Source organism: Carettochelys insculpta, chromosome 4 (assembly GCF_033958435.1).
Source record: "Carettochelys insculpta isolate YL-2023 chromosome 4, ASM3395843v1, whole genome shotgun sequence".
In the NCBI taxonomy this organism is placed as follows: Eukaryota; Metazoa; Chordata; order Testudines; family Carettochelyidae; genus Carettochelys; species Carettochelys insculpta.
Genome location: NC_134140.1, coordinates 26,523,150 through 26,538,341, shown reverse-complemented (window position 1 = coordinate 26,538,341; position 15,192 = coordinate 26,523,150). Strand labels below are relative to the sequence as shown.

At 40.6% G+C, this 15,192-nt stretch overlaps 2 protein-coding genes across 2 annotated transcripts in view; both read right to left on the bottom strand.

Moving 5' to 3' along the window:
- Nucleotides 1-8,218: 8,218 nt before the first annotated feature.
- Nucleotides 8,219-15,192, bottom strand: part of LOC142012246 (proton channel OTOP1-like) — a 28,040-nt gene continuing 21,066 nt past the window's right edge. Inside the window, exons 5-6 of the mRNA XM_074992094.1 lie at nt 13,609-14,543; nt 8,219-9,400 (exon numbers count right to left, since the gene is read on the bottom strand). Coding sequence (XP_074848195.1) covers nt 9,230-9,400; nt 13,609-14,543 — 1,106 coding nt within the window. The 3' untranslated portion in view covers nt 8,219-9,229. The remainder of the gene's footprint in view (nt 9,401-13,608; nt 14,544-15,192) is intronic.
- The window catches only part of TMEM128 (transmembrane protein 128), a 55,493-nt gene continuing 49,580 nt past the window's right edge, over nt 9,280-15,192 (bottom strand). Inside the window, exon 5 of the mRNA XM_074992493.1 lies at nt 9,280-9,400. The gene's annotated coding sequence lies outside the window, so the exon portion shown is untranslated. The remainder of the gene's footprint in view (nt 9,401-15,192) is intronic.

Below are 15,192 nucleotides of genomic sequence, written 5' to 3'. Positions count from 1 at the left end.
CTTGGAGCAAGTGTGCCTGACCCTAATCTCACAGGCCTGGAAACCTTTTGCAATAGTGATCAGAACATCATTTTTATATTTGCAAAGTAAGGATTCTGAGAGAGGGGACAGAAAGTCCAGTGGTTATGAAAGGACATAAGAGTGAGGGTGGAGCTCAGCTTTCAAATTCAGCCTTGAATCCCAGCAAGTCGAATATTGACCCTGGCAGCACCAATAAAATGGAGTTGCAACTCATAGTTGGAGAGTTGCAATCTACACCGTTGTGGATAATTTGCTCAGCCAGCGTGCATCCTGTTTCCCATTTCATGGAAATGGCTTTGAGCTAACAGAACAGAGGTGGTACAAGCCATTTGGACTTTCATCGGCAACTGTTCACTTATCCCATAAGCATATAGTGAAGTTCTAGCCCCCTTCAAAAAACAGTAAGATTTTTGCCAGTGTTTTCAGAGGATCCAGGATTTCCCTCCTAATACAAGGTCACCAAGTCTAGATATGTCTGTTCAGAAAAGAAGGGGCTTTGATATTGTTCCCTTGAGTCCTTGTGCAATAATATATATACCAAATGCTTTGTTACTTTGAGGGGCTGTTAAATATACAAGTATCAGAGGGGCAGCCAAGTTAGTTAGTAGCTTCAAAACAACAAGAAGTCCCGTAGCACCTTATAGACTGACATTTTGGAGCATAAGCTTTTGTGGGCAAAGACACGCTTTATCAGATGTGAGAGACTCATGCATGTGGGCAAGGATCTGCTCTATCATATGCATGAGTCTCACACATCTGATGGAGGGGATCTATGCCCACAAAAGCTTATGCTCCAAAATATGTTAGTCTATAAAGGTGCCACAGGATTTCTGGTTATTGTTAAATATACAGTATTTTATGTCAGTAATGTGGGCTTCAACAACATTAGGGTCTTGAGAGTATTTTATTCTGGTGCAAAACAATGGCCTAAGAAACTAGAGGTGTCCTTGATGTACTAACAGATTCCTAGTATGTTTCCTTTAACTGTGTGGATATGAGTGATTCTTCACTCCATTTTCTTTAAAGTGCTTATCAGTGAGAGTTGATCAATAAACAGTGTTTTCTGTATGCTACGCCCTCGTGTAGTCACTCAGGAGAGATTTAAATGCCACCCCGCTCATTAGCAGAGCACCCTCAGCTAGGTTTTTTGGTTTCTGCTGGTGGTGCATATTCTCACATGCTTTGGTGCATCTTAACAAAAGTTATTCTACACAAGGAGGAAAAGATTAGAAGGAAAGCTGTCTGTGTTTCATTCCAAGATTTCCTGATGTGACCTAACAGTGATCTAGCAGAAGATGACCAAGTAGTATTAATTTCTTTGGGCTATTTTTTGCTAAGAAGGATTGCATGAAGGCAATCATTTGTATATGACAGGGAGCCCAATTTATTTATTTTTTTAAATTATGTTCCTGTTCTTTGGTGCACCCTTATCAATCACACAACAGTTTAGCCTTAGTTCTGAATCATGAACTGTTCTTTACTGCAAGAACAGAGACCTGGAAGATGAGAAGAGGCGAGAGATTAAAACCTACTAATGGGCATGTGATAGCACTGAGTTTTCCCTCTACCTTTCTCAACAAGCTGGGAAGAAGCAGTAAAAAAAGGAAAGTATGAAACATCCTAAAGGGAGCTACAAGATGTGGTTCAATCTTAAGCCAAACTAGCATTTCTGGGAGACCTAGGAGATCATTTTATAACAAAGTGACAAACCAGAAAGAAAAAAAAAATAAGCAACCAGGTCAGTCGATGGGAGCTTTGCCAGGACTGCCAATCCTATTCAGGCATTGGGTCCAGTAGACCTGACCATGTTTTTAAAAAAGTTTCCTTGTGACTCTCTGCTGCTTTAATATTCAAAGCAAGATCTAGTGTTAATCAGGCATATGTAGAACAAGGCTAAGACACTTAGGAGTTCCAGCACATAGATGATCCAAGGGTAGATGTTCATTGTGATTATCTCTAGCCTGATTAGTCAAGATAACCTGTTGTGGTTTGTCTGCCTCCTTTGTTTTGCTCAGATTTGTTAGCGTTGCTCTTATAATCATTCACATTCGTAAGCGCCATTTATTTAAATTTGGCAAAGAAGGGGTGTTATGTTTACAGTAGGTCTATTCACCTAATCTCTTTTCTTCCCCAGCTACCCTGCAATACACCATGACTCTGTAGGTAGGCAGTAACCCTCACCTGCCATGTTGCTAACTTATGGAGTCTCACATTTTAGTGTTTTTCTTAATAAGCCAGTTGTTAACAAGTCATGTGAATATACCAGAATCTCAGATACCACTTAAACTTCTGATCTCAAAGTCACAGGCAAAAGCTTAAAATATGAACAGTATTCAGCAACAAGAGGACAATGATAATGAAAAATAAATCTTAGTGACAGTTAAAGAACGTCAAGATATTTAAACAAATGTCATGGTGGTGGAGGGCAGGGGTGTCTCAGCTATTCCATATGGAATCAGGAGAGGTTAGAGTCATGAAGACCTGCACACAGCATAGTGCCAGCAACACAAAAACACTTTGAAACATCCTACCACACAGAAGCTTCAGAGGGTTGAAAAACCTACCAAAATAGCTGTGATGGTCCTACTCACATTTGACAGCATTCATTACCTCCTGAGGATCCACTTCCTGCAGTTGCACTCTGTCTCTGAGTCTCTCTCTCAGCCTGCAGCCTCTGTCTCATCCCAGTACCAGTATCTTCCTTTTCCGTAGCTCAACCAAGTTACTAAGTTGTTTCCCCTTCTGGGATAAATTCCTTCAAACTCTCTTCCATTCAGGTACCATCAGGCAGTCTTCATGACCATATACCCTAATCTTGTCACTCTTACATCATCTCCAGACAGTAAGGGAGCCCACAGCAGCCTTCTATTCTGGATTCCAGTTCAGGACTCCTTACAGTCAAGGCTATAGCTTCTCAAAATTTACAGTTCAAATCCTAGACCCCACCTTGCTTCACTAATCCTAGTCAGACTACTTTTTTTGTTGTTGTTTTCTTACAGCCCAATAAGTCTCAGGAAATCTTATGTCTCCTTCCTTAGAACAGAGAACTGACTCTGTGTAAGCCCCTGCTTACTTCTTCACAGGTGAACTTGTTTCCAATTATCCTAAGCTTTCCCCTGTATACTGTTGAATTGGCTGATTGGGCCCACCTGGTTTCATTCACCTGGTATTGGAAGTATACCCCATCACAGGAGGATTATATCCATAAAGCTAGAGTAAGACAAACACTGGCCAATCTAAGCTGTGGACATGGGAGAAGCATGTCTATTACTATGTGCAGAGCTATCCATTCAGCTAATTAGTTATAAGCTCAGCTAATACAGATCCTTTCCTTATGTTACCCCCTCTCTTGGGAATAGTACCTTCCTATCTCTGTGCATAACAGAGTTACCGTTTTCAAAGCACATCTCAAACCCCATCTTTTCTGGTTCTAAAATAAATAAGACCATGAGCAGAGGGATTTTTAAAAGCATCTGAGGATTCAGGATCACAAATCCCACTGACAGTTTACATTCTAAGTCAAAAAAGACTGTGCAGTCCAAGCCCATGATTTAGGAAAGCAGCCTTTTTAGCAGAGCTCTTAAACACATGCCTAAATATTATTCTGATAGGGGCCTCTGCAAAGTTTAAGTGACTTTTTTAAACATTTTACTTTATAGGGTTAATTATGTTTTAAAGCTAAAAGATTTGGTGTTTTCTCCCTTTTCCCCTCATTCCTTAAGACCTCCCACTGGAATAAAAATATTTTTGAACAAACCTTTAAACGTATCTACAAGGCTGAAAATTCTACCAGGGCCCATAATAAATTTTCTTCCAGAGTCTTCCACCTTGTACCCTCATACTGAAGAACAAAAAACGAACAAAAACAAAAAACAAACAAAAAAACCCCCAATGGCATCAGTATAGTTTTCCAACTTTTCAATTAAATCCACTAAAAACTGAAAATTGCCCCCCAAGAGACTTTGAAAAAATGGGAAATAGACCAAATAGTTCAATATGATTTACTCACAGTGAGACCCAAAAAGACTACTTGAAGATTATTATTCTTATATTTGAGATATGTATGAACTTGCTGCAGGTGATACTGACAAAGCTGGATGATATTGTTTGCTGGTGGATTTTGTAAACTATGTTGACTTGATCATCCCTGAAATATTAGGTAATATTTTCAAAAATGTGTAAGTATTCCTTGGTTAAGAGTTCAGAGAGTTCAGAGGGTAAATCTGTTTACTTCAGGACTGCAGTGTTAGCCTGGGGAATATATATGCTAAGAGAGCTGTTCTTCCTCCTTGTCAGCACAGCATTTATTCAAATAGATGCCTAGGGGCATAGTTTTCTCTAAATGCGCTGCATACCTCCTACTACATTAACCAGAGCTATATTTGCTCTGAGACAGGAATGTACCCTTGAGTTAGTCTCTTCGGTGGCTTTCACTTGTATTTATATTTGTACATAGAGATGCGTAAGTGTGGAGCTGGGTGTGGAGTCACGCTTAGCCTGGGGATAGGGTTGGTCAGGAGCGAGGATGGGAGCAGGGCCACAGCTGGGGGTGGGGCTCAGCTGGGTGATGCTTCCTCTGCACTCTCCTCTATGGGTGCACCCCAAAGTCTGGGGACCTGTGCAATAGGTTGTATGCTTCTACACAAAACCCAAATCTTTTAGTAGCCTGCCAGAGCATAATCTTGGTAGCAATATACCATTAATGAGATGTGATCTGTTACTTATGTGTTTCAATGTGCTACAGGGAACGTTTATAAAAGTTGCAAATATTAAAATATTTATTAACAGATGGGCTGATGCTAAAAGTACCTCAGACCAAAGGTGAACTTTAACCTTTCAACTCAGAAAATTAATATGTGGGAGATCTCCAAGGCCATGGTGCTGTGACTTGTGAAGACACATAGTTAATTTTGACTCAAATAATTCCTTCGCTCTGTGGTAAGTAAAGAATATTTTTATTGGGAAGGCCGCCAGAACTTTCTGTAAAGTTGGTGATATAATATTTAGATATAGCTATAGCTATATAACTTTAGAAATTATAATTTTAGAAAGGAGTACACTGTACTCATATTTTATGAAACTTATAGGAGAACACTTTAACCTCCCTGGACATCAATAAAGGATTTAAAAATGTTGACTCTCCTACAAAAGAATTTTACCACAAGATCACAGAGGGAGACATCTGAACTGGAATTCATTTGCAAATTTGACATATTTAAAACAGGCTTTAACAGAGATCTCAAGTATCTCATACATTACAAGGGTAATTTCCCTATCTTCGATGTTCGCAGGAATGGGACACATCCTACTTGATTTGCGTTGTCTGCTGGTCGTGCTAGTGACAGGTAAGTCCCTTTTATCTACTCCTTCCTTCTCCGCCCCTCCCTGCTATATAAACCCTGGATTCTAAGGGTCCACTTCAATCATCTGTCAAATGGGTCTTACCCATGAAAGCTCATGACCTAATAAATTTGTTAGTCTTTAAGGAGAGGGGGACCCCCAACCTACAGTCTGGATCCTGACCATGGTTTGCCTGAATCCACACACTGAGGCTCATGGCTCCCATCCCTGGCATCTAGCCTGTGGCAGATGTGGGGTGGGGAGCTCTGAGCCTCGCAGACTGGATCAGGCAAGCCAGGGCTGGATCCAGCCAATAGACTCTGCTGTGGGACACAGGAAGCAGCTCTGGGCTCTGTGCACCACTGCTTCACCTCCCCGCCCCCAAGCTGGGGGAATGGCAGCCGAGTGCTGCCTGCACAGAGGCTTCAACCACCACTCTGATTGGCCAGAATTCCAGCCAATCAGAGCAGTACAGGTCTGGTGCCTGGCAGTGGCAGGAGAAAAAGCTCCCTGGAGAGGCTTTTCTCCTGTAGCTGCCATTTCCCCAGTTGGGGGCAGGGGCAACCGCAGCAGCGTGCAGAGGTAAGCACCACCAGCCTGCTCCCACCCCTTCCTCCTGCCCAGCCCCAACCCCAGCCCATTTCTGCATCACTGCCAACAAACTACCCTACAGCCGCCCAGTATTCTCCATTTCTCCCACATTCCTCCTACATCCTCCAGCCCATCACTCTGCAGGCCTCCAACATTCCTCACCCTCCTCATAAGCACCACCGACTCACCCCAACTCCTCACCCACTGCTTCTGAAACCTTCTTGGACACACACCAGCACACCCTCAGCCTAGCATTCTTCTCCTCTCAAGCTAGGACAGCTGTCCCCAGTCCTGGCCGCCCAGCAGCTCAGCTCTCTGCCACTGCCTGCCCTGTATTCACAGATCAGACTTGAGCGATGAGTGATATTGTGATTGGTTGCACAAGATTTCAGCAATGCTCAGGTTTGGCTTGTCTGGCCACTGTCTACTCCAGGTGAAATGCCAGAGCACCATCTTCTCTCTATGGGCCTCCAAGTCCTTGTGTGTCCTAGTATGACTGCACAGCTTGCCCCTTTGTGGCACATTCACTGGCTGGGGGCAGTGGTGTGTAATTTTGTCTAGAGAGGCTGATCTGGTAGGTTAGCTCCACGCTGGCCTACCAGAGCAGGACCTGCAGAGAAGACAGGCAGATGAATGTCTACTTTCCCCTATTAGGGAATTGTTCTGTGCTGAAGCATCCTGGTGTGGGTCTGCAGTGCACATGATTAGAGGTAGAAATATAGACACCAAGGCAACTTGAGGTGTGGAATGAGTTTAGACATTTGCAGTAGAAGATGTATTACCTGGCACCTCTGGAGAACGGGGGGTGCTGGATAATCAAAAGTGCCAGATTTTGGAGCAGGGCCCAGCTCCACTAGCCCTGTGTCTGCTGCCACCATCAGCTGAACAGTCAACCCTGTGTTCATGAGCCCCGGTCGGGCAGCTGTCCCCTGACCCCACTGATGCTGGCACTGGCTGGACAGCTGACCCCATGGCCACAGGCCACAGCTGTGTAGCCAGCCAGCCTGGCCCCATAGGAAACAGTCCTATGAGTCTGCTGCGGCAGGTTCTGGTTAATCAGCATGCCATTATCCAAATTCCGGATAACCCAGCTTTTTCTGTACATGGCTTGGGGCAACTAAATGAAGGTTTTTGTGAATTTCAGTGGGAGCTACTTCTGAGATTTACACACCTAAATGGGCAGTGAGGTGCCTAAGACCTTTCATAAATCCAGCATATGAAGTGGAGCAGGTAAGCTACATGGAACTTCACATAGTCACCAATATTTCACAGAATAAAACCAAAGTCAAAGGGATAGGAGGTGCTCCTTAAATCTAGCCACTCACATTTTTTTCCTGCACTATTCCTGCTTTGCCATGACTTCAGTTATATGTGTTGGTATTAGGTCACCACCTAGTGGTGTGCAGACAATGTTTTTATCTGTTTAAGTTAAGCAGGACAATTGTAATTGTTCCCTAAGTAGTTTTTCACCTCACTGTTAAACATTTGTGCCTAATTTCTAACTGAGACCTCTCTGGCTTCAGCTTCCAGGATCTTATTGTGATCTTATTCTCTGCTGAATTACAAGGGTGGTCACTATTTCCCTCCTCCTATTTCCACACTGTAATCAAGTCACCTTTTGATCTTCCTTTTCATGCAATAAATAGATTGAGCTCCTTAAACCTCTCACCATAATGAACTTTGTCCAGCCCTAAAAGGACTTATACATCAGCAGATGATGTGGTATAAAGGAACTGGAAAAACTGGTACGCTTTTTAGTAAAAGGCATGGTAGGAATAAACAATATTTATCCCTGTTACTCCTTTTCTTGTGGGTAGGTTATGCCCTAATGATATTTCTTGCTTCGTCCCCTGAAGCATCTAGTAACTGCCACCACAAGAGACCACCAGACCATTAACTTAGTTCAGGATAGCAGTTCTTGTGTTCCTGACACCACATATTCATGGTTCCAACAGTTTATGAAAAATAACAATTGCACTTTTGTAATACTGTGTGATCTTCCACCCCAGGACCTGGCCAAGGCATTATTAGCTAAGCCTTATGGCACCAGTATGACATAAATAAATTTTATCCTCATTTAACAAGTTTCTCCAAAGTCACGTGGAAAGTTTGCGGCAGTGCTGGGACTAAAACACAGATCACCTGGAACTGAACCTAAATTACAAAACTCAGTTTCAAAAATCTCGAAACTAGTTTGAACAATTAAAGAAATTAACTTTATTTGTTAACTATTTCATATAATAAGCATAAAACAATGGGGGTTACTGAATAAAATCATATTTAACTTATAAGGAATTATATACAATACCACATCTGAATCTACATATGTCTATATTTTCAGACTCTACACTCAGGAAGATAACAATAATGTATTATTTTGCTCAGTCTGAACATTAAACAGACATTTCCCCATCAAAAGATAACAGATTAAGTTTCTAGATGATATAAAAATACTGCTAAACATTGAGGGTGAAATTTTCAAAAGGCACCTAAGTAACTTAGGAGCACGGGCCTACTAGAAAATTAATAGGATCTTCACTCCTAATTTTTGAAAAAGCCCATCCAGAGGCAACAGAGGAGAGCAGCATCAGTACAAATAAAACAAATATACCTTGTGTCTGCACACTGAGCCTCAGATGATTTAAACAACAAAAGACTCAGAAAAATTTTGGTTAACTTTACAGTAATATTGAAAAGTCTGTCTGAAAATGTACAATATCTGGGGGAGTGGATGATACTGAATATTGAGTTCTATTAACTACAGTCTTATTGATTAAAATAGTTGTAGAACCTGTTACCACAGATACCAAAGATGGTCTTCTATGGCCAGCTTACTCATGGAAAGCGCTCTGTTGATGGTCAGTATAAGCACTATAAAGACACCTCACAGACAAACATGAAGTCATGCCGCGTATCTCCCAATGATCTGGAAACTCTGGTTCAGAACAGAGTGTCCTGGGAGCAAATCACTGTACAGGCTCTTAATTGCTTTGAGAGTCAGCATATTCAGGCACTACAGAAAAAGTGTAAGATCCAAAAAGAAGGTACAACGGCTGCAGTTGGCATTTTTTATGTGACATCTATAATCGGTTCTGCTGATCAAGGATTGGTTTAGTTGCTCACCAACAGTGTCATAGAAGATCAGATCCGGTGATCAACAGCTCAGTCCAAGAAATAAAAAAACCTCTTAAATATCAAATAGTTGCTGGTGTATTCTTTCTTTCACCCCTTCATTTATTCAGTCACGCACTCAACCAATTGTTCATTGATGTATAGATTACGTTTTACAATTGACTTCAAAGAGTGAGGAAGCTGAATGCATACGATAGAAAATAGAAAAAGGCATTGCAAGGTTAACAACAATTATCCAAGGTTCAAAGCCAAAAACTATTTCTTCCAGTCCATTGTCGTACTCTGGGCGGCAACCAAATGCTGGTGGAATCCAAAGCTGCATGGAAAGAAAACAACATTAGTATCAGTTATCACCATCTTCATCAGGTGATAACTGCCTATTGTTATTGTGGTATGAATTTTTTTCCTTCTATGCTGCAAATGAACCAGTATTATTTGGAGTCAAAGATCGCTGAGCCCAATTTTCTACTCACACGGATTTCAGCAGTGAGTCCTGAGTTATTCCAGAATTAGCCACTCTGTCTTGCTTAGAGCTGACAGATTTGGCCTCAGTTCCTGTTTCTTATAACACATCAAGGAGTGGTTTGCAACGCAAGACTGTTTTGAACTTAATATATTGTATATTGCTTAGTTCCTGTAACAAGACTGCTGGAAAGCATCATCACTTTTTAGGGCCAGATTTTAAAGGTGTTTAGGAGTTGCTTCATTCAATATACACAGTCTAAGTCAGTGAGACAAGTAAGTCTCAATTTCAAGGGTGATTTAGGCCTATAGAATCCTTCATCCCACTGGCTTTTAGGTGCCTAAAACGCAGATAGATGCCTAGTGGATTTTCCAAAGTGCCCAAGCAGAGTTAGATGCATCAGAGCTTTCAGCAGTCCCACGAAAAAGACCCATCTGCATCTTTAGGCACTGAAATAGCTTTACAAAAATCTATCCACAGGCACCTATCTTCAGAAACCTAAATAACTTTACAAATCTTGCACGTTGGCCTTGTGTTGAGCAGAGCAATGCCTAAATACCTTTAAAACTGGGACCTTAGGGTATGTCTACACAGCAAAATTATTTCAAAATAATAGACCTTATTTTGAAATAACTTTGCTAGCATCTCAATAATGCAACCTCTATTTTGAAATAATTTCAAAATAGTGGTTGGCTCACTTGAAACAGGTAAACCTCATTCAATGAGGAATAGCAGGCCATGTAGACAGAGAATAGAGCCTATTTCAAAATAAGCCATAGTATGTCCAATGGCTCTGTTTCAAATAGGCTCTATTGCTGTATTTGGAAACAGCTAAGTGATATTCCAAAATGCATTTTGTGTGGAGCAGCATTATTTTGAAATAAACTATTCCAGAATATCTCTTCCTGAATAGCTTATTTCGAAGTAAAGCTGCGGTGTGGACATACCCTTAGTGACCTTCATAAAACAATTCTACAGGAAGTAAATGAACACTTATCAAGGGAGTCTTGCCTCAGTGTGTTTACATAATTAACAATTATTTAATGAGAGGAACATTTATGTTCAAAAACCTCCTCAGTGTCACACCTACAAAACAATAAATGACTGCCTAGGAAGGAGTATTACAAAAAGGGATCCTGGGGTCATAGAGGAACACAAGCTAAATATGAGTCAACAGTGTGAAGTTGATGCCAAAAGAAAAAAAAAGTGCAAACTTCACTCTGAGGTGTATCAACAGGACTGTTGTAAGCAAGACACAAGAAGTAATTTTTCTGCTCTGTTCTGCACTTATTAGGCCTCAGCTGGAGCATTGTGTCCAGTTCTGGGTGCTACATTTCAGGAAAGATGTGGAGAAATTGGACAAGGTTATGAGAAGAGGAACAAAAATTATTAAAGGTCTAGAAAATGTGACCTATAAGAGAAGACTGAGAGTTTCTTTAATCTGGAAAAGAGACACTGCGGGGACAAGTTCACAGCTTTCAAGTACCCAAAAGGTTGCTACAAAGAGGAGGGAGGAAAAATTATTCTCCTTAATTTCTGATAACACAGAAGAAACAATGAGCTTAAACTGAAACAAAGGAAGTTTATGTTGGACATTAGGATAAGCTTCCTAACTGCCAAAATAGTTAAGCACTGGAAGAAATTGTGTAGGGAAACTGTGGAATCTCCATCATTGGAAACTTTTAAGAGCTGGTTAGACAAACACCTGTCAGGGATGGCTTAGATGGTGCTTGGTCCTGTCATAAGTGCAGGGGACTGGACTTCATGACCTCTTGAAGTTCCTTCCAGTTCTAGTATTCTATAAGTCTAAGATTCTATGAAATAGTGGTGTCCTCCAGTGTTCTATACTGGTGTATATTCATTAATTATCTAGAAAAGGGGATAAACAAGGAGGTGGTAAAATTTGCAGATGACTCAAAACTACTCAATACAGTTAATCCAAAGCAAAGTGCGAAGAGCTACAAAGGAATCTGTCATGGATGTCAACCTCACACTGGTCCATAAGGGGTTAATAGTGGCCAAGGGAGGCTGACTAATGGAGGCAGCCAATTAGAGAAGGGGCTGCAAAAGGACTCCAGTCAGAGCTGGGCTGACCCATATAAAAAGGGTAGACTAGCAAGTTCAGTTGTTCCCTGTACCTCAAGGATGGAGGATTGGCTGCCTGGAAGGAGGAAGAATGCTAGCATTTTATCTAGAGCAGAGATGGAGAGGACCTGGGGAGTGAGAGGGAGCTCCTGGCTGACTGCCAAGACTGGCATGTTGAGGCCCTCATATAAGAGCCAAGGTGCTGGAGCTGTGGGGAAGAGGCCAGGGAAAGGCACTTAGAGGTTAGAGGGGATACAGCTTTTGGCTACAATCTTTAGGGTCTTTGGGCCAAGATCCAGAGTAGTCAGTGGGCCTGGCTTCCACCAACACTGAGAAAGTGGTTGTACTGAGGAACAGCAATGGTGTTGCCTGAAAGAGGGGCATAGAGAAGGGGGCACAGCCAGAGGGCTGCATCCTGAATAGGACATTGCTGTGCTTGGAGGGATGTGGATTCTGGAACAGAAGTAAGGATGGCAAGATGTCACCAGCAGAAGATGGACCGCTAGCAGACCTGATTCCCAAGACACACAGCATAGGTACTGCAGTGGTAGGTATCACCCTGTCAGAAGATCTCACAAAACTGGGCAATTGGATAACAAAATGGCACGTGAAATTCAGGTATAATAAATGCAAGGTAATGCACCTTGGAAAACACAATCCCAACCACTTGTATAAAATGATGGAGTCTAAATTAGCTGTTACCACTCAAAAGATCTTGGAGTCAATGTGGATAGTTCTCTGAAAAAATCCAATCAATGTGCAGCAACAGTCAATAAATCTAACAGAATGTTGGGAATCATTAGGGACAGGACAGATAATACAAAAATAATATACTGCCTCTATAGAAATCCAACATCTGCCCACATTTTGAATACTGTGTACAGATGTACTGGCTCTATCTCAAAAAAGGTAATAGAATTGGAAAAATTTCAGAAAAAGGCAACAAAAATTATTAGGAATATAGAATAATTTGGATATAAGGAGACATTTAAAAATGGAACTTTTCAGCTGGAAAAAGAGGTGATTAAGGAGGATATGATAGAGAGCTATGAAATGATGATAGTAAATAAGGAATGCCTCATAACACAAGAACTAATGGTCACCAGATGAAATTAATAGGCAACTGGTTTAAAATTATTAGGCAACTGGTTTAAAATAAAGAAAAGAAAGTATTTCTTCACAATGCACAACCAACATGGGGAAACTTTTTTCCAGAGGCTGTTGTAAAGGCAACACAATAACAGGATTCTAAAAAGCACTAGATAAATTCAAGGATAAAATCAATGGCTCTTAGCCAGGATTGGTAGGGATGGTATCAGAAGTGTCTGTTTGCCAGAAGATGTGAATGAGCAGCAGGGGATGAATCACTTGGCGATTACCTATTATGTTAATTCCGTCTGGGGCACCTGACATTGCCCACTGTCAGAAAACAGGATACTGCATTGACTAGATCTATGGTCTGACCCACTATGGTCATTCTTATATTATATTCTTACATTCATATCTGTCTGACAAAGACAATAAATTGACTGATGACTATTGAATTGCCAATATGAAATGCATTGGGCACCTATCTACACTATAAGCTTACAAATTACATCTTGTCATCAGTCACAACAGAAAGACCAAGGATGGGGATTGAATTACTCTTTCTGCTGTAAGCAATCCTCCAGATCATTTCTGGGGCACACAAACAGGGCACAATTTCATAGATCACTGCATGTGCCATTCCTGTACTGTGCATAAACATATTTTAGCCTCCAAGGTAAATACCTTCCCCTGTGCCTATTCCACTTCTAAGTAGCTGGTATTCCCCAATGATGCAGTCAATTTACCTCCTTTCACAAGTACTGAAATAGTAAATGGTAAAATAGCATGAATAGTAAAACTGAGTAGCACTAATAGTCTTCTCAGTATTGGTGGTTTTAGGGAGCTTTATGGTATTAATTTTGTGAAATAAATTCAGAATACCTTACCGAAAGGTTACACAGGAATAAAAATGCTGCAATGTTCTTCAGGATTCTCCTCTTATTGTTAACTGAGCTTCGACTGTACAGTGAGAAATCTGAAGCTGAATGTGCAACTGTACTGCTAGTTTGACTCCTGGCTTCATCACAACCATCACCGCCATTTTTGTCTTTCACATAGATATTCCCATTGAATATGTATGGTAACTTTCCGTTGTCCATATTGGCTGCTCCACTGTAAATTTCTTTGTATGATGGGGTAAGTGACAGAGTGCTCCCTCTGGATACAGTTAATATTCGAAGAGTTTTAATGTCATCATTCACCTTTTCCTGTTCACGATGTATGGACTCAATGATAAAGAGGTTCTGAATATATTTCTCAATAATAACCAGGATGGAATAAGGTAGATTGTACCATGTGTATTTTGGATGGTCCTGAGCACAGATAATTGCTAGAATAGAACCCCAAGACAGAAGCCAAGAACCTGAAGCTGTGCCAACTAATAAGTCTGCATCAAGTTTCCTGGCAGGATTTTTTGAATTATCCATTGATCTTTCTTCAAGTCTGTAAATTAGAAGGGCAACAATTCCAGCTGCACACATAAGAGTCAGTACGGTAATTGCATATACATAAAACATAGTAAGTGCTAATTCACTCTTGATTTTTGAACGTCCTATCTGAATTAAGTATACAACAACAATCCCTATTGTGCTAATCAGCACAATTAATCCAAATATTGTGCCCACTGCTATGCCATGAAACTTGAATAGTGTTTTATGTTGATGGTGGTGTTCTACTTTGCGTCCAATATTTTTCCACAGGACATAGAACATTGTGGAAGCTAAAATATGATATTCTATGTTGAAGGGATACAAGTAATATATTCCTTGAGAAAATATTGAACAGAGAGTTGTTGTACAATTACATTCAGGTGCATGGTCATCTAAAATTAAAAAAGGAGAAAGGCATTAAATTTTGTTGTGAAATAAAATTTTTTGAAAGAGACAGCACGAAAACAGGGAGAATGATTTCAGTCAAACAGCTCATGTTGTATATTCAGTCATATGAAAAAAACATTGGTTGGGTATCGGACTCTAAAATCACTAGCCTGAAAGCAATTTCTGCATCTCCTCCAAAACTCGGGCTATAACCTTACTACAATTTCTAGGCAAGATACATATCGAAAGTGAATATCAAAATTAAAGAGCCATCTCTTAAAGTTCAGTACTATTCTAATTATAACAACATATTTAAAATATTTAAGATCCTAAAACAGTAGGGGCTTGATTCTGCAACCTTTCTACAGATGAAGATCCTACAGAAACCAATAGTAGTTCCATATCTGAAACAGATACAGAATTGATTCCCAGCTATGTAGGGGTCTTGTTCTTCTTTCAATTATATACCAATGTAACTCCACTGACTTTATTCTTGATTTACACATGTATAAGTGACAGGTGATTTCATCCTTAAATACTTTCACTTAAGTAGTAGCAATACTTAAATTTAAAATATTTTAAAAAATCAGTTCTCTTCCCATTTATATACCAAACTGTGAATTGTGGCTTTTATCAGCTGTTGTAGGGAATACA